The following is a 25,473-nucleotide window of genomic DNA, read 5'->3' as shown; positions in this document are numbered from 1 at the left end:
GCGACTCTAAACATGGTAGAAAAACTGTAGCGAACGTCGCTCGACGGTTGGCGTTACAGCAGGCAAATTTCACGCTTAGAATTCAGACCAAATTTCTAATTTAATAAATGGTATTTCAATTAATTGTCCCCGTAATCGAGTTAGTATAATAAATGATGCAATGAAAATTCAAAATAAAAGTTTTCCTGAGAAATAAAATTTTCTCTCTCTCTTGAGGATAAATTATTATAATTTAAAAATGGTATACATAATAAAATTAAGGTAGATGAAAAAATATTCCTAATACCCCTCCAAATTTATTAGGAATAATTTGGAAGATAGTATAAGCAAATAGGAAATATCATCCAGGTTTAATATGTTCTGGTGTAATTATTGGAGTAGCTATAATAAAATTATCTGAATCAATAAGAGCATAAGGAAATACTAAAGTTACTATTATAAATATGAAAATAATTAAAGTATATCCAAAAATATCTTTAATTAAAAAGTATGGGGTAAAATTTGTTAAATAGTATTTATTAGCGAATAATAACTAAAAATAAGATGATAAGTGGTAAAATAAAATGAAAAGATTTTATGATTTTAATACATGGTGACATAACATCGAACTATTTACCGTGAATTTATTGCTGTCTCGCATGCGTCTCACTTCTAACATCAACAGTTGAAAAGAATTCAATCGAAAAACATAAATGCACGAGTCGCCGGTCTCGAACGTGCCGAATGGATGCATTTCCCTTAATTCCTAACTACACGGTTCACGAGCCACGTGCGCGCGTGTATTTTATTATCCGTTCAAAACCGCGATCTCTAGCCTACACCTATGTATTTGCGTGTCTATGTATACCTGCTTCTAAAGTAGTCGCGGTCTGGTCACCAATATTAACGCGTACGCTGTCACAGACGTACATTATTAATATTTATAGCCATTCATGATGTCCCGGACAAAAAGTTTTAATGAAATGCAGCCAAACGAAGTTAATCCAAAGCAATTATACAGGGTGTACCAATTGAAGTGTCACAAGCTGTGTTCTCAGAATCTAATGAAGATAGCGAATCTCTTCATTTTTTTTAAATTAAATGGTCAAAGCGGCTAACATTTTAGTATGTAATAAATTTTTTGAGGAGACAAGGGTCCCCCAACATTTATTAGAATGGCTAGTAGTATTGATTTTTTGATAACGTTAAAGTGGTAACAAATGCACAAGCAGTTCCTAACACAAGCTTAACAAAAAATCAATTTCAATTGTTTGCTATAACTTTGTAATTGTGGACAATAAAAGAAATGCTACAAGCAAATGGTATTCAGTGTAATCAGACGTATTAGGTTGGCAAACAAGTTCGCGACGCCCACATTTTCTCAAACAAAGTCATTTACATATCTTTCTATTATACAGGGTGAGTCTGAAGAAACAGGACACCTAAATATCTCCGTCACTTTTCGTTGTACAAAAAAACTTCTTAGGACAAAGTTACACTGTTTGAAGGGCCACATGTAGCGGTGTATGGGAAAAAATTTTCAAGGTCATTTTTTAATGAGATTTCAAGGTCATCGATGTTTTTTTAAATGGAATGATATATCTTCGTTAACGTAATGTTGTAGCTGACAAAATAAGGAATTCATCCATGTAACACAATATGACCTACAGATGACCTTCAATCCAGAAAAATGGAATAAATAAAATTCAACGTGTAAGATTTATATGTACATTTGCTTTATTTCTGTTACGCAAAATGTTCAAAAATATTCCCTTGAGCTATTCAAATGTATCGCAATACACAACATAATAACAGATTGGGTGTTGACAGGAAGACATTTACATATGATATACCTTCATCTACGCGTTCATACAAAATCGTGTTTATCAACTACTAATTACTCTGAAGACCTTCTTGCTATTAGATTTCCACTATTTCTAAGATTTCTAATCTATCAGTTTATCGATGAACGTTTCACAATGCGTTGCTCGAAGGAAGATAAGATTCATATGATTTTCATTTATGGAGTAAGTCGACAGTGTTTAGAGAAACAGTGCGGTTGTAGTAGTAGTAGTAGTAACATGATATTTGGTCCCCTCAGGGTTTCAAATTCATTTACCAATCCTCTTCCTCTTTCCACTCTCACCATCGCCTTTTCAGCGGGACCTACTGATTATGGTGGGTTCCGAACCACCTTTTTGCCAACAACACGTGAAAAACACCCCGGGTGGGTCACTTTCCGGTTTTTTACCAGACGGTCACCCATCCTAGTGCCGTTCACGTTTCACATTGTTTAACTTCGGTGATCTAACGAGAACCGGTGCTTTCAACGGGACTACGGTTGTTGGCTAACAGTGCGGTTGTACAAGGACCGATTTCCTAATCGTAATTGTCCATCAGTTTCCGTTTACTCCAATTTGATAAATAAATTCCGTAAAACTGGTAGTGTCGAAAATAAAAAATGTACGAAGGTGAGGACTGTAAGGAATGAAGCAAACACAATTAATATTCTGGCAGCAGTGGATACAAACCCTCATGCTAGTACGAGGTAAATCGTACGAGAAAGTGGCATTAGTCACACAAAAATGTGTAGTGCAAATACTCCATGAATTAAAATTTCACCCCTTTCACCTATCAATTCACCAAGAACTTCATGGTAGAGACTTTGTAAATCGTGTAAACTTTTGCCAGTGGGGATTGAAACAATTGATAAACGATAGAGCATTTTTTGATAAAGTATTATTTACCGATGAAGCTTCGTTTACGAATCACGGGCAGATAAATTTAAAAAACATGCATTATTGGTCATCTAAAAATCCACGGTGGATACGGACAGTCGACAAACAAAGACCATGGTCTATCAATGTTTGGTGCGGAATTTTAAACAACCAAATAATTGGGCCTCAGTTTATCACAGGAACATTAAATGCAGAAAAATACATTGCATTCTTACGAGAATCGTTGCCAATTTTCCTCGAAAATACACCCTTGGACATTTGTGAAGATATGTGGTATCAACATGACGGATGTCCAGCCCATTCTTCCCGTGTCGTAACACAATTCTTGAATAACAAGTTTCCAAATCGTTGGATTGGACGTAATGGACGCGTATTATGGCCAGCTCGTTCACCAGATCTTACACCCCTTGATTTCTATCTATGGGAAAAACTGAAAGACGATGTTTATCATGAACCATCAACCACTGTAGACGACATGAAAGAAAGAATCGTCGTGGCTTGTTCGTCGATTCCCTCAGAAATGAATTACACAGCAGTACGTTCTGTAACTTCATGGCTAAATTGAATGTGTAGCAGCTCAAGGGAATATTTCTGAACATTTTGCGTAACAGAAATAAAGCAAATGAATCTTACACGTTGAATTTTATTTATTCCATTTTTCTGGGTTGAAAGTCATTTGTAGGTCATATTGTGTTACATGTATGTATTCGATATTTTGTCAGCTACAACATTACGTTAACGAAGATATATCATTCCATTTAAGAAAACATCGATGACCTTGAAATCTCATTAAAAAATGACCTTGAAAATTTTTTCCCTTACACCGTTACATGTGGCCCTTCAAACAGTGAAACTTTGTCCTATGAAGTTTTTTCGTACAACGAAAAGTAATGGAGATATTTAGGTGGTCTGTTTCTTCGGACTCACCCCTGTATAGTCATAGTTTATAAGATCTAGCCACTAAGTTTTAATTATTAAGTTACAACTTAGTATTTACTTGACAAGGATATGAACTCTGGTCTTCCGCGTGAGAAGTTGACACGCTACCATCACGCCACGCCAGCTCTTACAACTTAGTATTTATTAACTGTAGAAATACAATAAGACTGAGTATGGGGTTTTTCACTGTGCAAATAACACAAGTGTTTCCCCATAAACCCACACGGTATTAACGAAACCAAAGAACTAACCAAGTACTATTAAGATACATGAAGACTGAAGCAATAAATAAATTACATAATAAGATAGATTACATAGGAGCATATTGTATGCGTGCAATCAACATTGTGGGGATGTATGAAAGAATGGTCATTTTTCTGTTATGTTTGTTAAGGTACCATTTATTTACCTTACGAGAATGTACATTAAGAAACCAATAAACATGTTTTCAAAAAAGGAAAAAAAACTATGGTCTCCGACTGCGGAACCGCTGAAGACTTTTTGGACCAGGTACTAATCCCTGGTCATGTCAATTTTTTTTCTAAGTTAATCAGATGTTTTTTCGGTTCTTAACCATATGATTGTTGTTAAACCATTGTAAAAACATTTTTTAACTATGTCTAGACTATTTGAAAATAATTTTTTAGAAAAATATTCTTGGAGTACTTGCAAGATATTTATAGAGACACAGATGCATTCGTTACGAATGATGTCTGTTTAAATACTTTCCGGGCACGGAGTAAATTAATCCCCGTGATGACACGAAACTCAATATCGGAAATTTTGTCCCACTTAACTAACTCGGCATGATAATAGCTTTAAGCTCTGTGTTTATCGAACGCAGAAGTTCGTAATAAATGCATTGAAGCTGCCCAGTGATGATGTAACAGACCTACATAACGTAGGCCTGTTACGAACAAACCCCTGTCACACCTCCACCGGTTATACACGACGACGCGAATCTAGTAACGTACCACCGGCCTCCTGTCATAACAACAACACCGCCTGTACCGCACGTACCCCGCACCCAGGCCCGTATTCCAACGGGAATCCAAATCAAACTTCCAAAATACTGTTCAGAAGAAGGTATACGTCACCATCAAAATACCGCACCGCACCACCATCCCTTACCACCGAACCGTTCCTATAAAAGCCGTCGCGAACAGACTAAAATCACCTGAGTCTACCAGTAGCCATCCGGGAATCACCTCGTGCGATATTCCAGTGCTCTGAGTATTCTACCTGTAACCGTTGTCCACGTCTCCGCCGTTATCGGCATCCTGGTTCCGCTGGTACGAGCCGTGCTCTACCTCGAACACCCGGTGCGTCACCGGTCTCTTTCGCTAGGCGCGTCGCCTCCGAGAGCCAGCGAACAAGAAGCGGTGCGTCACCCTCTGACCTCGTCGGAGAACCTCCTGTCCAGTTACCCTGTACTTCCGCTGGTGCGAGCTGTGCTCCACCTCGAACACCCGGTGCGTCACCGGTCACTTTCGTTAGGCGCGTCGCCTCCGAGAGCCGACGAACAAGAAGCGGTGCGTCACCCTCTGACCTCGTCGGAGAACCTCCTGTCCAGTTACCCTGTCGCTCCGCTGGTGCGAGTTGTACTCCACCTCGAACATACCCGGTGCGTCACCGGTATATTTCGTGAGACGCGTCGTCCACGAAATCGGCCGAACTAGAAGTGGTGCGTCACCCTTCGACGTCGCCTAAGAACCGCCTAGAAAGTCACCCTCGTGAGGCGAGTCGCCCACGAGGCCAGTCGAGCCAGACAAGGTGCGTCACCTTGACCGAACTCCCTGAACGACTGTCCGGAGGAACTTCGATGACCCGTGCGTCACGGACATCGAAGGACCACGACAACCTGGCCTAGGTAGGGAGATCACGACGACAGTCGTGATCTAACTCTACTCCTGTCCATCCTGCCTGCGTCCTACGCCACATACAGGTTAAGGTAGCACTCTCACGGTCACACGTTCTAAAGTCACGGGCACCGTAGCATTACCATCGCGCACTGTATCCTGAGGCACCGTATCCTGAGGCACCGTAGCTTACGCGTCCGAAAGGCAGCGAGTATAATTTATTTACCCGCAACCGACTCGTCTCAGTTATTTCACCCGTACCGACTCCGTTCCTCGCGTCGTCACTCCACTTGTCGTTTAGAACCCTGGGTCGGCGAGCTGTTCAACACCAAGGAGCCCGAACGCGAGGAAGCCGAACGACGACGAAACACACCTGTTTCAATGAAAATACAAAATTTCCTTTAACACTACCACACCCTATAATCACTTATTCTCAATTATCAAAATACATTTGATATGAAACAGAAATAGAAATTCATTTACGCACGATTTCTATGAATAAATGAATAGAACTATTCATCAAATCAAATCAAATATTAATAACAATATTAATTTAGATGATAACAGAATGAAATCTATGAGTGCCCTGTACACCTACCTGAACTCTGTACATCGTACTCAAAGCATTTCATTATCACTACTTTTCAAGAGTTTCGGATAATCTGACGACAAAATGTTTCGAATAAAAGTTGAACAGTATTTTTCTTTCTACAAAAAGTAAAAAATATTTTGATTTTTTAAATGTTAAAATACATTTTTTATTTCATAATGTTATAGCTGGCGTCAAGACGAATCCAACGACCTACTTATCCATGACCCTGAGCCCATAAATAACGCTACAATATTTTATTCCCATTTTTCAGCGAAATACCCAACTGTGCGACGGAAGGAAACAATATGTCTGTTTCGTAGGTAGAATGATAAAGAGATAATAGCAACCTAGTGAGAATCGTTACTGGAGAATGAAGAAACCAACCGTTTCCCATCTCTACTTTTAGATTCACGAACATGCTCCGGTTGTATCGATCGGTCCAGGTATTTCAGTTTAGCCGCCTTCAGAGCACAGCGATCACAGTCTTCTACCGAACAAAAATGAACATTTCAAAATGACCAATAATATTTTAGCCCCCAGTTATTTCTCGAATCTGCAAAATGTTTCGGCTAATGTTGAAATGCTTGCCGTAATATATTTAAAGAATTAAGAGAAAACAGATATAACCGAAGAAAAATCGAAAAAATTGGTCTTTATATTTTTTTTTAACTACGACCCAACGCATCCCAAATCCCCAAAAGCTGGCTAAAACCCGAAAAATGAATTCTGAGTTTAGACTTTTTACCGATTGGGATGGATACTCTAATAGCATCTCCGTAGTGGGGTAAACGAGCAAGTGCTTGCATTTTTTACCTGAGTTGCAGTCGTAGTCGAAACGTTGCTTTTGTTAAACATTATTGTTTTATAATTATTATATCTTTTGTATATGTAGTAATAGATCTAGTGTTTCTTCTATAAAATAATAAGTATCATTTTCAATTACTCCTTTAGCGAATTAAAATATTTTATTTACAATTTATTTAACATTGAAAATGCATTTTCCATGAAAAAAAAACAATAAAAAATAAATTACCACGAAGGGATTCGAACCCGGGTCTTCGGCGTAGCAATCAGGGCTTCGGAGTCAGTAGACAAAATTCGTAACTCCGACTCCGACTCCAATCTATCTCTTTTTTTTTATCTCCGACTCCGAATCCGACTCCGACTCCGGCGCCGATTTCGACTCCGACTCCGATTCCGACTGCGACTCTCCAACTTGAAAAAATATGTACTCAAAATAATTAAGAGTTGTAATAAAACTGCATAAATAGTTTAAATATTTGTATGAAAGTATTAAAGTTTAAGAATGTGGAACAGATAACTCTGATACAACACAACACGACTGTTACTTTCTCATTTTCAGGAAATAGTTAGAAAACATGTATCAGTTTGAGAAATACTAAAGATAAAGTTTACATTTTCGAAAATTAATATAATCTCTAATATTTCATAGACACTTGTTGCTTTTAGGGCTATCTTTTCTCTTTTTGACAGTGAATGAATCATTTCTTCTATAAGAACCATAGGGAGGTCATTCCAAGCTTCTTGGATAGTTGTAAATAAATTACCACGCTTAATTAAACTTCTGCTCATCGAACCTGTGTTTATTCTCGTCATATAAATGGTTCATGAAGTTTGAATGTGAAGTTTTTAATACGACCGCTGATGTAGTCAAACTTAAATTCGATTGAAATATTTGTGACGTGCGATCAAGCGTGGAGAAATTTTTAAGTAAACATTAAAAAATAAGAGAAGTAAAACGCATTGAAAAAGTGATAACTTTTTTGTCCGCAACTCTATAGACGTGATATGTGTATGATAAGCAGGTCTGCTGTGAACCTCTTTGATAAGCTTATTGTAAGAGATGTCATCATAATTGTAATAAAATAATTCAAATAACAGAACTATTTATTTAATATAAACGCTATTACATTTAACGGGGCCTTGCCGTAAATAGATACGTGCACAGCCTACTCTAGTACTAGCCGTGCTGAAAGTAAAAATGGCAACACCGCGGGAGTCCGATTGATATACATATATATAGCAACATACCTAACCCAACCCACTGAATCAGACTCTCAATCTCCCCTACCGGCCTCTCTGTTTCCCGCGTAGTTTTCAAATGTTCTCATCAATGTGTAGTACACATTGTGTACTTATTATTATGTAGTATAGCTAATTTTCGAAAATAAAAAAGTGCAATAATGGAGATAAGTATTATTTATTAACTTTTTAGGTCTTTATCTTTGTGTGTAGCACATTTACTTAATAGAATCTATTGTTTTTTCAATACATTTCAATTTAGTATTAATAACATTTCAATAATATCACATCTAAATTTTTACAAAATCATATGTATTATATACATACAGAGTTTTTAAAAAATATGTTTTACATAGTACTTTTCACAAGTTTTATACTATATTTATTAGTTAATAATGCCACGGCGTTGTTATGTCCCCAATTGTAAGGGAAAGTATAATAGTACGCTGAAAGAAAATAATTATATTTCTATATTTAAATTCCCCAAAAATGAGCAATTGCGGAAAAATATGGATGGCTGCTATTCCCCGTAAAAATTGGACACCAACATAATATTCTGCAGTTTGTAGTCTGCATTTTGCAGAAACTGATATCCAAAGGTATCAGAATATTCCATCTCCTAACGGTGTACTGGAGAATGTTTTGTTCAGATGTCCAAGACTTATTATGGAAAATGGAATACCTTCCATTTTTTTCCAATTCACCATCAAAATGTGTGGTACCATAAAGAAAAGATCCTGTAGAGCGCAGGGAAAGAATAATTGAAAAGCATGAAAATTTAGTTACAGAGTTTATTGATTCTGATCTAAATAATTAATGGTTTTTGAAATTTAATAAACAATTATAAAGAAAAGCTTGTAATTTCGAACCATTGGAGTATTAAAACAACAAATTCAAAAATTTATTTTTGCATGCTTATATGTAGTGATACTTTTGATTTTTTGGTACTTAAAATGCAGATTGTGATTAGTGATGACACGAAATTACAAGTTTTTCAACAAGGTAATGACGTATTATTTCATGAATTCCGATGATGATAGTAATGATATTTATAATCTTTCTGTTGATGTCAGCAGTTTTTCAGTGATTATTTATCCACCAATTGTATTGTTGATGATTCCATTAAGATTTATATATCCAGTTATGGGTTCCATTCTGTTACAAAAAAATTAGATTTTAATATATGTAAATTATTAATTGTGGAGGATAAAGGTACAATTGTAAATAATGTATATTTTGATCATTTACAAAGGGGTAGTCTTTCCACTACTACAGAAGATATAACAATTGTATTTACTCACATGTATGCAATAATCGAAGCCATAATAAATGTTCCTAATTTGGAATCAGATTTTCTGAAATCTGAAAATCATAAACACATTTTATGTAAATTAACATATTAGCATACAATCAGATATACATCATTTAGCATTTTTAGATAGATGCATTTGTGGTAAGGATTATCACAGTATTTTGTGTAAATTATTATGAATTTTTTCTAATATTTTACTAAATGATTATGTTATAACTATAAACAATAGTCAATTAGAAATTAATGCACATATCATTTCCAAAAATTGACAACAATTATAAAATTATCCTTTATAAGACAATATTATAATATATTACCTGCACAACTTTTCTCTTCGGTAACTGATTACCCAACCTCTTTGACGTATACACGCAGTCACTTAACCTCTTCGACTTCATCACAATAATTTCGTCTATTTCAGGCTTCTATTGACTTACATATCCTTCCATTCATTTTTAAATGTTGCATTTTAGATGAAAGATGATTTCCCATTGCTTCATGCTTCTATTTTCTTAAAACCACTGGAAATATTTCACATATTATGTATCACAACACCAAACTATTCCGAGAGTCCACAAAATGTATACCGCACTTATAAATACTAATATGCTTTAATATCACTTCTACTTACCATAGTTATAATATTTACACATTGTTTAAACATAATCAACAACGAACTATGTATTTTAACATAATTTTCTATGAAAAAAGCGTTAATTATAATCCCAAGCACAAACTCCCAGTATTGAAAATCGGACTCCCGATCTGTAAACAAAGCGGTGTTGCCACGTTGTTCAGCACGGCTAGTACTAGAGTAGGCTGTGATACGTGCTTAAAATTATGCGTCGTTTGTTTCGAGAATGCTATGCAACGAACGTCGTATTTTCTTGTTTAACGAGAAGAGACACATGGCAATCGTAGATAGTCGGTCGTAACGCCGTGATTTTTGTATAATATAAAGAAGATATCGAAGAAGCGCAGCTAGAAATTATATTTTCTTGGTGCTCCTTTTTATCTTTTTTCTGTGAGTATGACTTATAGCTACCTACTTATTATTTTTTCTTAAAACACACAGTAAGTTATAAGTTTAAAAAAAACTAAATATTTTTAGATATTTACATCTCTTGCATTTTGCAATGTCGAAAAAGTCAGCACAGTTTTTGAACATTTTACAATTACAACTGATGAGAAATATTATCAGTATCAATGTATTGTAGAAGACGATGACGGTAGAAGATTATGAGAAACAAAAATTAGTAATTTTTCAACTTGCGGGGGAAAAAATGCACCAACAAGGGCATCAAATTTAAAAAGACATTTACAGCGTTTCCATCTTAGAGTATTGGAAAAAGTAAATAGAGAAGATACATATATACGTACTCAGTCATCTGTAGAAAAAATAAAATATTTAGTACCAGACAGGCACAAATATCCCAATTCCTTATTTCTGATAAAGTAACAGTAACAATGACCCCGGAAAAGTTGAAAGATCTCATAATTGAAATGGTGGTGCAAAATAGTGTGCCTGTAACCTTTTTTTCACAACCTGCCTTTGTAGGCTTAACCGGCGAAATCGCTAGAAAACTAGGAGTTTGCCTAGAAAAAGAAAGCATCAGAAAATTGATAATAGAAGCGGCTAGATAGAAGAAGGAAGAACTTCGGGAAAGTCTAAAAGATCGTTTGATATTTATTACAATGGATGCATGCACGCGCCACAGAGTCAATTATTTTGCGAGTAATGTTCGGTTTGTTGATGAAAATAATAAGATTCTAATTCGAACAATTGGAATAAAAGATACTGAGGCACATCACACGAGCGAATATCTTCAGAAATTGGTACAAAAAGTATTAGATGATTTTAATATTAAGAACGAACAGATTTTCTGTATAGTGACAGATAATGCTTCAAACACACATGTTAAGTATAACAGAAAAAATGAATAAAGTTAATGAAGAAAATGCAATTGTAAGAAATAACTTGCAAGCAAACCAAACGATAGAAAACAATGGTCATTTAGATGATATTGTTGAAGAAGCGTCTGAGATATTCCGAATTGAACATATGCGATGTGCCGTTCATACATTACAATTAGCGATACGAGATCGATTAAAAAATCAACACGCAATTACTCTCATCGGAAAACTAAGACAAGTGGCTGTTGCAAGCAGAACCCCTGAAATTGATGCAACACTTAAAAGACGTGCTAGCAAAGAGGAATTATTCTAGACCAAGCTACACGTTGGGGAGCACTTATTTAATGATTAAGCGTTTGATTGAATTAAAAGCCTTTATTGAAGATCTCGATAGTCAATGTGTTTCATTAACTGAAGAACAATAGAAACAAACAGCAAAACTAGAAAATTCTGTCATATCCCTATATTGTCACCTTAACGCTGCAAGCTGAAGATTTGATGCCCGGAAAATTTTTACTGGAGTGGAAAAACTTGATGCATCAGTTAAACCAAACTGTTTATAAATAAATAAACCAAACTTTAAATTCAATAGATGAACTAGTTAGACATTGAAAAAATCAAATTTTCGGCAAGTATTTTATGATGGCTTGAAAAAAATGGAAAAATATGACCGCTTATCAAAACTAAGTGTGGGAGAAGCTATCGCTATTTGTCCTGAAATTATTCGCGACGCAGCTAGAATTGTAACGGCAATGCCTTCGACACAAGTCAGTGTTGAAAGATTTTTTTTTTCAGCATTAAAAATAATTAAAACGGATTTAAGAGCATCTATGAAAGAGGATTTGATTGAAACCATTAGTTTCCCTAGAGCTATATTATAAAAAAATTGATTAAAAATGTCATTTTGTTCTTATAGAATTCCTATAGAATTATTTAAAAGAAACATTGTATTAATGGTTTATCATTTGTCTTGTTTTGTTATGATTCATTTATTACCACGCTTATATTAGCTTGCAGTGTCGTTGTATGCGTCAAATCTTTTAATCGAATTTTAAACCACTTCCCGATGAGCTGGAGACTTGAAACTTTAAACATAGCTCAGAACTGGGTGACAATGCAATATTAAAAAACAAATTAAAAAAAAACCTATGCGTTTAGGAGATATAAACTATTAAAATTTTAACCATTACACCTCCCCGCGCGACGCTCGGTAGTCCCTCATCGCGGCCAGCGATCCTCACTCCGCGCGCAAGCGCTTACCTACGGGTCATTCCATGCCGAATCGATCACTTTTTGCAGGCACCATCGCCGATTTTGTTTTAACTGAAATATGTTGTAGTCCATGCGAAATTAGGGGGGGGGGTTAAGTCATCATTTTGCCGGTTTCGAATTTTTTTAGAAATGGCAGGCCTTCAAAGTTTTCAATTTTTGCCCATTTCGGCGAAAACGGGCCTCACTTACGAATTTTTATCTCAAGAACGGTTTGTCCGATTGAGCTACATTTGTTTTTGTTTTATTCGGAAAGGATTGGGCTATTACAAAATAATTTTTTCAACCTCGACAATCAACTTTATAATGTCGAAAAATTTAAACAAATTCTTCTATTGCGTTTTTTTCGATGATGGGGCGGAGTGATTTAAATTTTGAAAAAATATGGTTATATTCCTTGAAGTTTCCCCTTTAAAATGAGCCCTCGAACAAGATGGTATCTTTAAAATTGGCGTTACAATGAGCTGGTAAAGGACGCCGTGTACCTTAGTCGTATACAGTCTGTTGGCATTTTCTTGAGACCAGCGATATACAGGGTGTCCCAAACTAAGTGTAAGTCCCGGAAATGGGAGGTTCCTGAGACCATTCTAAGAGACATTTTCCTTTGCACCAATGTCAACTGCGGCTTTGTTTAGGAGTTATTAACGAAAAACACGGACCAATCAGAGCGCGCCCTGGGCCGCCGTGCCGCGCCGCGCCGGCAAGCGAGTGTCGGTGGTACGCCGTGACATCGCAACGAACAAGAGTTTCTCGATTATGTGAATGCTCTCCGATTTCAATGAGCTTTGGATATGTGGTCAAGATCATTATTCTGAACAACATTTCTCTTTAGACTTTTTGTCGATCGGCTATAGTTTACGAGATTATCGCGAGAAACTTTACTTGTAAATCCATGGGATCGATGTACTACTAGCTTCTATCCGATTTCAATGAGCTTTGGATATGTGGTCAAGACCATTATTCTGAACAACATTTCTCTTTAGAATTTGTGGCTGTAGGCTTTAGTTTACGAGATTATCGCGAGAAACTTCACTTGTAAATTTATTATGGGTGTTCATGATAGCGGACACGGCCTGCTAATGTCTCCGAAACTAAAGCCGACCGTTAACCATTTCAAAGGAAAAAGATATTTAAAACGACGAGTTTTATAACATTATTTCAAAGTCATTGAAATCGATGAAGACCCGGATCATCCTTACCCGACTTACGGCAACTTTACCCGAACGAGAAAAGAGGCAGAAACTGATTGTTTTAAAAACTTACTTATTCAGCCGTAAATCCATTTGCTGCTGAACTGCACAGGTGTCTTCAGGTATACGACAGTACCGCAATCCAAGGGGCGTACAGCCAAGTCAACGAACTGCACAGACGGTGGTAGAAGGCCTAAGGGATGCGCGGTCAAGCCGACCATCCAGAATTTCACTTTCACTTTCGAATCGATAAATAATTCATATGTTTATTTCACACAGATGCCTTGAAATTTCTCCACACTCACAATCACTGTTCACATTTGTCAACACATAGTTATGCACTAATAATAATTGCCATATCCCTTGTACTGCTGCACAAATCACAACAATCAGGTAATGCAATCACTAGACCGCGGATTTCATGCATTTGTAGCAAACATGAGTAGGTGCATTTTAAGACAGTAGAGAGATTAAAATAATTTCAAAACACCATAGTATTATTTTCAACTTCTTAAAATGATCACGGTGAGAATCAAATATCTGTCTGGCTCCTGTCCCTTGTAATAGCGGCAGCCAACATTAATTTTGCATAAAGATCCGCAGTCTAGTGATTAGTTTAAATATCAATATCAAAAACACAGCTAATAGCAACCGTTAGCTTTGAATTGACAAGTCTTTGGAGATGTGCTCTCTACCGCGGCTCGAACGACACTGATTTTCTGCAACATTTTTCTAAAGAATTTAGGAAGGGCATTTAGAGTGTCGAAATTCGAAATGCACGCTGTAGCACGAGAACGACGGGACGGTTGGACGAAAAACAGGATACGAGAAGGACCGCTTTAAGACTTATGGCAATCACATGTTTAGTTTTTCCTGTAGATTGGTACGCAGAGTCGATGGGTAACCGTTCGAAAACGTCGTCTGTCCTTCTTTTAGAAAGTTTCTTAAGGAAGGTATAGGACAATAGGGATGCTACACTGACCTGAAATTTTTACCCTTTGCTGGGTAAAAGGACGGATGACGTTTTCGAACAATTACCCATCGACTCTGCATACCAACCTGCAGGAAAAACTAAACATGTGTTTGCCACAAAGCTTACAGCGGTCCTTCTCGCATTCTGTTTTTCGTCCAACCGTCCCGTCGCGTCGTTCTCGTGCTACAGCGTGCATTTCGAATTTCGACACTCTAAATGCCCTTCCTAAATTCTTTAGAAAAATCTTGCGGAAAATCAGTGTCGTTCGAGCCGCGGTAGAGAGAACATCTCCAAAGACTTGTCAATTCAAAGCTAACGGTTGCCATTAGCTGTATTTTTGGTAGTGATATTTAAACTAATCACTAGACTGCGAATCTTTATGCAAAATGAATGTTGGCTGCCGCTATTACAAGGGACAGGAGCCAGACAGATATTTGATTCTTACTGTGATCATTTTAAGAATTTGAAAATAATACATTGGTGTTTTGGAATTATTTTAATCTCTCTACTGTCTTAAAATGCACCTACTCATGTTTGCTACAAACGCAATTGCATTACCTGATTGTTGTGATTTGTGCAGCAGTACAAGGGATATGGCAATTATTATTAGTGCATAACTATGTGTTGACAAATGTGAACAGTGATTGTGAGTGTGGAAAAATTTCAAGGCATCTGTGTGAAATAAACATACGAATTATTTATCGATTCGAAAGTGAAAGTGAAATTCTGGATGGTCGGCTTGACCGCGCATCCCTTAGGCCTTCTACCACCGTCTGTGCAGTTCGTTGACTTGGCTGTACGCCCCTTGGATTGCGGTACTGTCGTATACCTGAAGACACCTGTGCAGTTCAGCAGCAAATGGATTTACGGCTGAATAAGTAAGTTTTTAAAACAATCAGTTTCTGCCTCTTTTCTCGTTCGAGTAAAGTTGCCGTAAGTCGGGTAAGGATGATCCGGGTCTTCATCGATTTCAATGACCTTGAAATAATGTTATAAAACTCGTCGTTTTAAATATCTTTTTCCTTTGAAATGGTTAACGGTCGGCTTTAGTTTCGGAGACATTAGCAGGCCGTGTCCGCTATCATGAACACCCATAATAAATTTACAAGTGAAGTTTCTCGCGATAATCTCGTAAACTAAAGCCTACAGCCACAAATTCTAAAGAGAAATGTTGTTCAGAATAATGGTCTTGACCACATATCCAAAGCTCATTGAAATCGGATAGAAGCTAGTAGTACATCGATCCCATGGATTTACAAGTAAAGTTTCTCGCGATAATCTCGTAAACTATAGCCGATCGACAAAAAGTCTAAAGAGAAATGTTGTTCAGAATAATGATCTTGACCACATATCCAAAGCTCATTGAAATCGGAGAGCATTCACATAATCGAGAAACTCTTGTTCGTTGCGATGTCACGGCGTACCACCGACACTCGCTTGCCGGCGCGGCGCGGCACGGCGGCCCAGGGCGCGCTCTGATTGGTCCGTGTTTTTCGTTAATAACTCCTAAACAAAGCCGCAGTTGACATTGGTGCAAAGGAAAATGTCTCTTAGAATGGTCTCAGGAACCTCCCATTTCCGGGACTTACACTTAGTTTGGGACACCCTGTATATCGCTGGTCTCAAGAAAATGCCAACAGACTGTATACGACTAAGGTACACGGCGTCCTTTACCAGCTCATTGTAACGCCAATTTTAAAGATACCATCTTGTTCGAGGGCTCATTTTAAAGGGGAAACTTCAAGGAATATAACCATATTTTTTCAAAATTTAAATCACTCCGCCCCATCATCGAAAAAAACGCAATAGAAGAATTTGTTTAAATTTTTCGACATTATAAAGTTGATTGTCGAGGTTGAAAAAATTATTTTGTAATAGCCCAATCCTTTCCGAATAAAACAAAAACAAATGTAGCTCAATCGGACAAACCGTTCTTGAGATAAAAATTCGTAAGTGAGGCCCGTTTTCGCCGAAATGGGCAAAAATTGAAAACTTTGAAGGCCTGCCATTTCTAAAAAAATTCGAAACCGGCAAAATGATGACTTAAACCCCCCCCCCCCCCTAATTTCGCATGGACTACAACATATTTCAGTTAAAACAAAATCGGCGATGGTGCCTGCAAAAAGTGATCGATTCGGCATGGAATGACCCCTACTCCACTACGTGTCCCCACTCCGACTCATCCCCACTCCACTGGCCCACTTCGCATCGTAAGAGCTCAGTTTACTTACTGAGTTGGTTAGGATTAGGTCGGGGTGGAGGGCGACAAGGACCGCCGATTCTGCTCGGTAAGCGGCTCGCGGTCGTCACTACAAACCAATATGGCGGCGCCCTTACCTGTCAAAAACACTGCAATAGCTCCTGAACTATTGATCCTACAGAATGGAAACTTCGATTTGCAGCCGTCATGACACAATATTTTTCCTTTTACAAAAGATGGTTGAGGTGGTAATTAAAATCGATTACAAGAGATGTAAAGACTAAAAAGTAGAAAATAAAAAAATATATAAAAAAACTTTTTAAAAACCACGCTTATATTAAAGTGCACTAAAAAGGAGAAAATAATTTTTTTAGACATTAGCGACAATAAATAGAAGCTTGGAGCGCTAAACTATATTGACGCAATCTTCGTGGGCGCTCCACGCTTTTATTTATTGTCGCTAATGTCTAAAAAAATTATTGGTGGATAGTTCTCTGGAACAATCTTCGTTCCACGAAGATTGCGTCAATAGAGTTGTTCGACCGCGACCATAAATTTTCGTCGCGACGAAGAGGGTTTTCCTTTTTTTTTATGTACTCGAGTCAAGGGTACGAAGTGAGGACCGAGAACGGTCTACGTCTCGTGACATAGACCAGACAGGATGTTCTTTGTTCACGGTTTAGTGCGGGTCAGCCCCAATATAAGCATGTGCGCGCCATAACGTAAACCATCGGTCGACTGCGCGGCGCCGAATTTTCCTGGGGTCTTCGAGCGAAGACAAAAGGACGGTTGGGCCCCAGATGAGGGAGTCGAAAAGGCGCGATCGAGGGAGTCGTAGAAAGTCGTCCGGTAGAGTCACTTCGATATCCTTCGGACAAGGATCAGAGAAGAGATCGTGTGATTGAACCACGGTAGTGTCCAGTGTGAACGATATTGCGCGATATTGTAAATCATGTTTGAACATGATCATAACGAACCTATATACATAACAACACAAGGGATCCCTCGGAGTCGTACTCCGCCAGGTCGTGCCGCAGCACACACAACATACTTGAGGGATCCCGCGGAATCACGATTCCGCCAGGTCGTGCCGTAGCACACCTCTACATACACTCGTGTGGATCCCATGGAGGAGTGTCTCCAACAGGTCGTGCCGTAGCACACATTTATCCATATACACCAAGGGATCCCTCGGAGTCATACTCCGCCAGGTCGTGCCGCAGCACACACTACATACTTGAGGGATCCCGCGGAATCATATGGGATCCAGTAGAACTCCGAGTCGTATACATAACGCTATCAATACATGATAATTCATGATTATCGCTACTCTAACGCTCACATCTTCATCGTTATTTCTTTTGTAATCCACGTTAAATTCTTTATTTCTGGGGTTTTTATGCCGCAAGGCTTTTCCCCAATGAGCCAATAAACTATTTAAGATATTTCGGCTCAATTCTGTTTTGTTTATTTATAATTCATTCCTTTTCCATTTTTATATCCTAACACTATTTTTGAAATACGGGATTTCTCCATGTTGGAGAGATTTCGACGATACATTTTATGGTGCCTCCTGTGAGGTGTGAGCGTTAAAACGATGAAGATGTGACAAAACATTAGAAAGTTGAGCGCAATCGCCGTTAACACTGGACACGGAAAACGGAGGGAGACATTTTCCTTGCCCGAGGGAGGGCCCTACGAAGACGGGGCGCATCCCTTGGAGGGGGATACGGTCCCTCGAAGGAAAGCGCGCGGTTAACGGACGACTTCGGCTCTGACAGCGAACGTAGCATCATCTCCCCGAAACAAGTCTGAGCTATATCTACATAGATCTGAATTACGGTGCTTCTACAGTATTGATATTCTATTTAGACGCGTACTATCGCGTGTCCGCAAATTTGTCGGAATTTTTAGTACGCGGTGTGTGTGTGTGATCCGGAGATTTAAAGACAACAGTGCTCAGTGATAACACGTCGAACTCTAACGAACGAACGTTGATGAACTCTGGACACAATCTTCAGCATCATACGGTGGACCTCTCGCCCATATCGCCTCCTGCTGCAGACTTTGTCCATCAGCGAAAGATAAGTACCGATTATCAGCCATAATTTTCGACTGTGCGTTTTCGTAAATAGACTAGATTTAATCATACATATATACGGTGCGTGCGAGTACGTAGTATAATCATAATGGATAGGATCCGCATAATTGGTCAAAAGCGTACGTCGCTTAAACGACAAATAACGCAGCTCGAGAACTACATCACGTCGGGCCAATATGACGAAACGAATCTCAAAATGCGGTTGAATAGAGTCACGGAATTGTTTCACGCATACGAGGAGTTGAATGATGAACTCGCAATTATCGATCCTGAGAATAATCATTTGGACGAAATACAAGACATTCAGGATCGGTATTACGACATCGCAAGTAAAATTAAGTCTATGGAAGTCGCTGCACCGTCATCCGCGCCGGTAAACGAGACGCTCAGTAATTCATACTTAAATACGACCTTAGGAGAGGGACGACGGCGTACGTTGAAATTGCCGGTCGCCGAATTACCGAAATTTGACGGAAGCTTGGAAAAGTGGCTCTCATATAAGAACACATTTCTAACTATGATCGACGGGCGTACCGACATAACAGATTTAGAGAAGTTTATCTATTTGAAAAACTCGCTAATCGGTGACGCGCTGAACAAGATTTTGGTTTTCAATATAAGCGCGGACAACTATCAAAATGCGTGGCGTCTTTTAGTAGATTCGTACGAAAAACGGCGTATTCTCGTTTCAGAGCACTTAGACGCCATTATTGACTTAGGAACAGCAAATAAAATCCCAGCTAGCGGACTCGCGAAATTGGTTGACGATGTTCGTCAACATTTAAATATGCTACAATCATTAAAGGTTACTCCGGATAGTTCTTTGATTATTCGATTTCTAGAAAGAGCAATGCCTAGCGAGATACGTGAAAAATGGGAAGAGACACTGAGCTTGGACACTCTTCCCACGCTGGAAGAATTTTACAAGTTCATAAACGAAACGAAGTTCCGACGGATCACTCTAGAGAAGGGTGCCGTTCGCGATAACACCGAAACGGGAGTCAAGCGTCGGTCCGAACGGGAATCTCGTAGAATCAAAACGCGTAAAGGTGAGGCTGGCGCGCGTGCCTTCGTTACAGCTACCGTGCGCACTTGCTCTTATTGCAACAAACACCATTTATTATATAGTTGCCCGGAATTCGTAAAATTGCCCGTGTCCCAACGTTGGGACATTATAAATAGAAAGAATTTGTGCCGAAACTGTTTGCGATCTCATAGCGGAAAATGTCGGTCGTCATGTTGTAAACATTGTGGGCGTTTTCACCATTCGTTGCTGCACAATTTCGGCACGCGACAACCTTCTACCGTACAGGCTGATACAATGCTAAAGTCCGCGAATGTCGCGGCTGAACCGGGTTCAACATGACTATCAAGGCTCGCATTGACCGCCGCGTGTCGCGTTCCTCGCTCACAGTTAATGATGAGTGCAATAGTTCGCATCCGAAAGCACAACGGAACGTTCATTGAAGCTCGGGCACTTCTCGATACCTGCGCGACGGCGCATTTTATGACTGAGACTCTCGCACAACAGCTAAACCTTCCTACCCAACCATGCTCGATTGCGATTAACGGAATCAATGAGATGACCACGATGTCAAAAGATTTGATTCAGGTTACGCTCCGATCGCTCCACAGCGACTTCCAGAAAACATTAACGTGTTTAACTGTCTCGCGAATTACGGATTCGGTACCCGATGAGGTATTCCCACGCGAATCAATAGCAATTCCTGCTAACATACGTCTTGCCGATCCTGAATTTCATATTCCGCGGCCCGTTGATATTCTGATTGGTGCTGGGGCCACTTTGTCATTGATATCGATAGGGCAGATCAACTTATCTCGCGATGACTGCGATCTAATTTTACAGAAAACCCAACTTGGATGGGTGGTAGTAGGCGGAACAACAGACAGCGCGGAAAATCGAGTTATCTCGTGCAATCTAGCAGAGTTGAAAGAACAAATCGCGAAGTTCTGGCTGATTGAAAACGTGGACGCAGAAACGTCGAAACTATCCGTAGAATCGTTATGCGAGACTCATTATAGCGAAAACACGACGCGTACTGAGAGCGGACGATACGTAGTACGATTACCATTTCGTGCCGGCGATAGAGATTTCGGCGACATGCGACAGATCGCCTTACGTCGATTCCACTCACTTCAGCGAAAGCTCAACGCAAATTCAATTCTTAAGGAAGAATATCACAAGGTGATGCAAGAGTACATTACGCTTGAGCATATGTCATTGGTTACCGACGACTCAACTACTGGCTACTATATGCCACATCACGCCGTCGTAAAGGCTACAAGTACGACTACAAAAATCCGCGTCGTGTTCGATGCGTCGGCCAAGTCGCCTAAAAATATGTCATTAAACGATGGACTTATGGTAGGTCCTACAATACAAGACAAACTTTTCGAACATTTGTTACGATTCCGCACGCATTCCTATGTCATTACCGCCGACATCGAGAAAATGTACCGACAAGTCTTAGTTCACCCACAAGACCGCAAATACCAGCGTATATTCTGGTATCACGACAATAGAATCAGAACATTTGAACTAAATACCGTTACCTTTGGCGTATCGTCCGCTCCGTACCTCGCTATCCGAACCATACAACAGCTGGCGGTCGACGAAGGCGCAGATTTCCCATATGCTTCCGAAATTTTGAAACGCGATTTATACGTTGACGATCTTTTGACAGGTGCAAATTCTTTGGAGGAGGTTTTAATTATTCGCAATGAGGTAATCGAACTCCTGAAACGCGGCGGTTTCACTATTCGGCAATGGGCCTCGAACCACAATCACGCCCTTGACTCCATAGGCGAAAAACTTCTCGGAACGGATTACGCGACCGATGAGAGCCCGGTGATAAAGACCTTAGGCATCGGATGGCACGCGCAGGGGGATAAATTGGTATATACTGTAAATTCATCAGAATCTCCCACGAAATCGACAAAGCGCGAAATTCTATCTGAGATCGCCAAAATTTTCGACCCTCTCGGGCTTCTGGGACCAATAATTCTGACTGCAAAGGTTTTCATGCAGGAATGTTGGAAAACGAAGCTCGATTGGGACGAATCGGTTCCGCTAGCGCTGCATACGCAATGGCTAACCTTCTCGAACCAACTTCCGTGTATAAACAATTTATCGATAGATCGGAGACTTTTGCTCGATAATCCTACCAGCATTGAAATTCATGGATTTTGCGACGCGAGCAAGGTGGGATATGGCGCGTGTATCTATATTCGTTCCCGCAATCAGAAGGATCGCACCCTCGTTCGTCTGGCATGTGCTAAATCGCGAGTTGCACCTCTTAAAGAGACAACTATACCGCGGCTCGAACTATGCGGTGCGTTAACGTTGGCCCGGCTTTATCAAGAGACCAGGGTTGCTTTTAAGTTCTCAGTTAATCGTGTTCTTTTCTGGACAGATTCCACCATAGTATTACAGTGGCTAAAAAAGTCTCCAACCGTGTTGAAGGTTTTTGAATCGAATCGCGTTGCGGAAATCCAGGCCATCAAGGAAGCGGAATGGCGGCATATCAAAACAAAAGACAATCCGGCCGATGCATTGTCTCGCGGACAACTTCCTGCGACATTCCGCGAGAACGATTCGTGGTTCGAGGGACCCCATTGGTTACGCGAACACGAGTCTACTTGGCCGGCAAGTTTAAACATTACTGTCAAGGAGTTACCGGGTTGTAAGAAAAATACATGTTTAACATTACAACACGACAGATGCGAATTTTTTCACAATTTTTCTTCGTATAGAAACCTCACACGTGTAATCGCGCGTTGCTTACGTGTGCGGCGATCTAACAAATATACGGGCGAGTTGTGTATAGCAGAAATAAGCAACGCGGAATGCGTCATCATCAAAACGATACAAAGAGAACAATTCTCCGAGGAAATTGAACGCATTTCAGCATCGAAGGAAGTAAAAGGTAGTCGACTCGCATCGCTGAGTCCGTTTCTGGACGAATTCGGACTTCTTCGTGTCGGCGGTCGGTTACAGAATGCCAAAATTCCCTACACACAGAAACATCCGATTCTTTTACCATCTTATCATCATGTTACCGATCTTATAATCCGTGAAATACACGAACGCACGTACCATGCCGGTATTCAAACAACCCTATACACCACTCGCCATCGTTTCTGGCTCCTGGACGGAAAAAATCAAGTGAGGAAAGTCGTACGACGATGCGTTCGTTGCATCCGTTTCCGACCGTCTCCGTTACAAGGAAAAATGGGAAATTTACCCAAATCACGTGTCGAGGAAACGGCGGCTTTTACTCACACCGGTGTAGATTTCTTCGGGCCATTCTTTATTAAAGAAAAAAAGCATCGCAATAGAAACAGCGTAAAGGCATACGGTTGCGTTTTTATTTGTATGTCGGTCAAGGCGGTCCATATCGAAATCGTAAGCGATCTTACAACCGAGGGTTTTCTCGGCGCCTTCAGACGTTTCATCGGGCGTCGAGCTATACCTGCACACGTATATTCGGACAATGGTACTAATTTTGTCGGCGCGAATAACCAGCTACGCGAATTGTACGCGTTGTTCGAATCCACAGAATTTAAAGAAACCGTCAACGAATTTGCCGTAAGCAAGTCCATAACGTGGCATTTTAATCCACCGTTAACACCACATTTCGGAGGCATATGGGAGGCCGCTGTGAAATCGTTCAAGCATCATTTTAAACGGGTTATCGGCGAACGTCTCTTCACGTTTGAAGAGATCACTACCTTCGCAGTAGAAATCGAAGCGATTTTAAACTCTAGGCCGTTGTGTCCTATTTCGACCGATCCAAATGATCCTATCGCATTAACACCAGCGCATGTATTAGTAGGTCGACCACTTACGATGCTACCGGAAAATAATTATCTTTCCGTTCCAGAGAACCGGCTAACCTCTTGGAAGGTAATTTCGAAGGCTCGACAAGACTTTTGGAAACGATGGTACCAAGAGTACCTCAATGAATTACAAAAGCGCCAAAAATGGTTCACAACCCGTGGCGAACTCCAGGTCAATTCAGTTGTAATCCTGATGGACAAAAATCTACCTTGCATGCGATGGAGGCTGGGCAGAGTCATGGAGGTCCACCCCGGCAAGGATGGCGAAATCCGAGTCGCCACAATCAAAACCACCAACGGCGTTATCAAGCGGAACATCACGCAATTGTGTCCATTGACTGAACACACATAACGAGACGTGAACATTACATTGGATTGTCGGCGTTTGAATCCCGCGGAACTATAGTGACGTAGTTTATAAGTTAGATTTATTACTCGTCCACTCGCAACGGGGGGAGCGTGTTCGACCGCGACCATAAATTTTCGTCGCGACGAAGAGGGTTTTCCTTTTTTTTTATGTACTCGAGTCAAGGGTACGAAGTGAGGACCGAGAACGGTCTACGTCTCGTGACATAGACCAGACAGGATGTTCTTTGTTCACGGTTTAGTGCGGGTCAGCCCCAATATAAGCATGTGCGCGCCATAACGTAAACCATCGGTCGACTGCGCGGCGCCGAATTTTCCTGGGGTCTTCGAGCGAAGACAAAAGGACGGTTGGGCCCCAGATGAGGGAGTCGAAAAGGCGCGATCGAGGGAGTCGTAGAAAGTCGTCCGGTAGAGTCACTTCGATATCCTTCGGACAAGGATCAGAGAAGAGATCGTGTGATTGAACCACGGTAGTGTCCAGTGTGAACGATATTGCGCGATATTGTAAATCATGTTTGAACATGATCATAACGAACCTATATACATAACAACACAAGGGATCCCTCGGAGTCGTACTCCGCCAGGTCGTGCCGCAGCACACACAACATACTTGAGGGATCCCGCGGAATCACGATTCCGCCAGGTCGTGCCGTAGCACACCTCTACATACACTCGTGTGGATCCCATGGAGGAGTGTCTCCAACAGGTCGTGCCGTAGCACACATTTATCCATATACACCAAGGGATCCCTCGGAGTCATACTCCGCCAGGTCGTGCCGCAGCACACACTACATACTTGAGGGATCCCGCGGAATCATATGGGATCCAGTAGAACTCCGAGTCGTATACATAACGCTATCAATACATGATAATTCATGATTATCGCTACTCTAACGCTCACATCTTCATCGTTATTTCTTTTGTAATCCACGTTAAATTCTTTATTTCTGGGGTTTTTATGCCGCAAGGCTTTTCCCCAATGAGCCAATAAACTATTTAAGATATTTCGGCTCAATTCTGTTTTGTTTATTTATAATTCATTCCTTTTCCATTTTTATATCCTAACACTATTTTTGAAATACGGGATTTCTCCATGTTGGAGAGATTTCGACGATACAAGAGTTCAGCGCTCCACGCT

General features: G+C 39.9%; 2 protein-coding genes and 1 long non-coding RNA gene across 5 annotated transcripts in view; 1 reads left to right on the top strand and 2 right to left on the bottom strand.

Moving 5' to 3' along the window:
* LOC143211544 (uncharacterized) overlaps positions 1–25,473 on the bottom strand; it is a 96,700-nt gene that overhangs the window by 5,740 nt on the left and 65,487 nt on the right. Inside the window, exon 4 of one of the 3 annotated variants that reach the window (XR_013009474.1) lies at positions 2,933–3,147. The exons of the other annotated variants lie outside the window; for them this stretch is intronic. The gene's annotated coding sequence lies outside the window, so the exon portion shown is untranslated. The remainder of the gene's footprint in view (positions 1–2,932; positions 3,148–25,473) is intronic. 3 annotated transcript variants of the gene reach the window in all.
* Positions 3,154–13,007, bottom strand: LOC143211548 (uncharacterized). Its single transcript, XR_013009478.1, has 4 exons — positions 9,780–13,007; positions 9,452–9,512; positions 6,114–9,305; positions 3,154–5,888 (listed from the first exon to the last, which is right to left on the bottom strand). It is a non-coding gene; the product is annotated as an uncharacterized LOC143211548 (long non-coding RNA).
* On the top strand, positions 20,527–25,421 carry LOC143211541 (uncharacterized). The gene is made up of 2 exons (XM_076429318.1): positions 20,527–24,919; positions 25,106–25,421. Exon 1 carries the CDS (start codon positions 20,527–20,529, stop codon positions 24,319–24,321), a length of 3,795 nt encoding a protein of 1,264 aa, XP_076285433.1. The 3' UTR covers positions 24,322–24,919; positions 25,106–25,421.

Source organism: Lasioglossum baleicum, chromosome 8 (assembly GCF_051020765.1).
Source record: "Lasioglossum baleicum chromosome 8, iyLasBale1, whole genome shotgun sequence".
Lineage (NCBI taxonomy): Eukaryota > Metazoa > Arthropoda > Insecta > Hymenoptera > Halictidae > Lasioglossum > Lasioglossum baleicum.
Note: the sequence above shows the minus strand (reverse complement) of the source record. Positions and strands in the feature narration are given on the sequence as shown.

Bases quoted from the DNA above. Each gene is read 5' to 3' on its own strand.
- LOC143211541 (XM_076429318.1), top strand. From the start codon at position 20,527: ATGATGAGTGCAATAGTTCGCATCCGAAAGCACAACGGAACGTTCATT.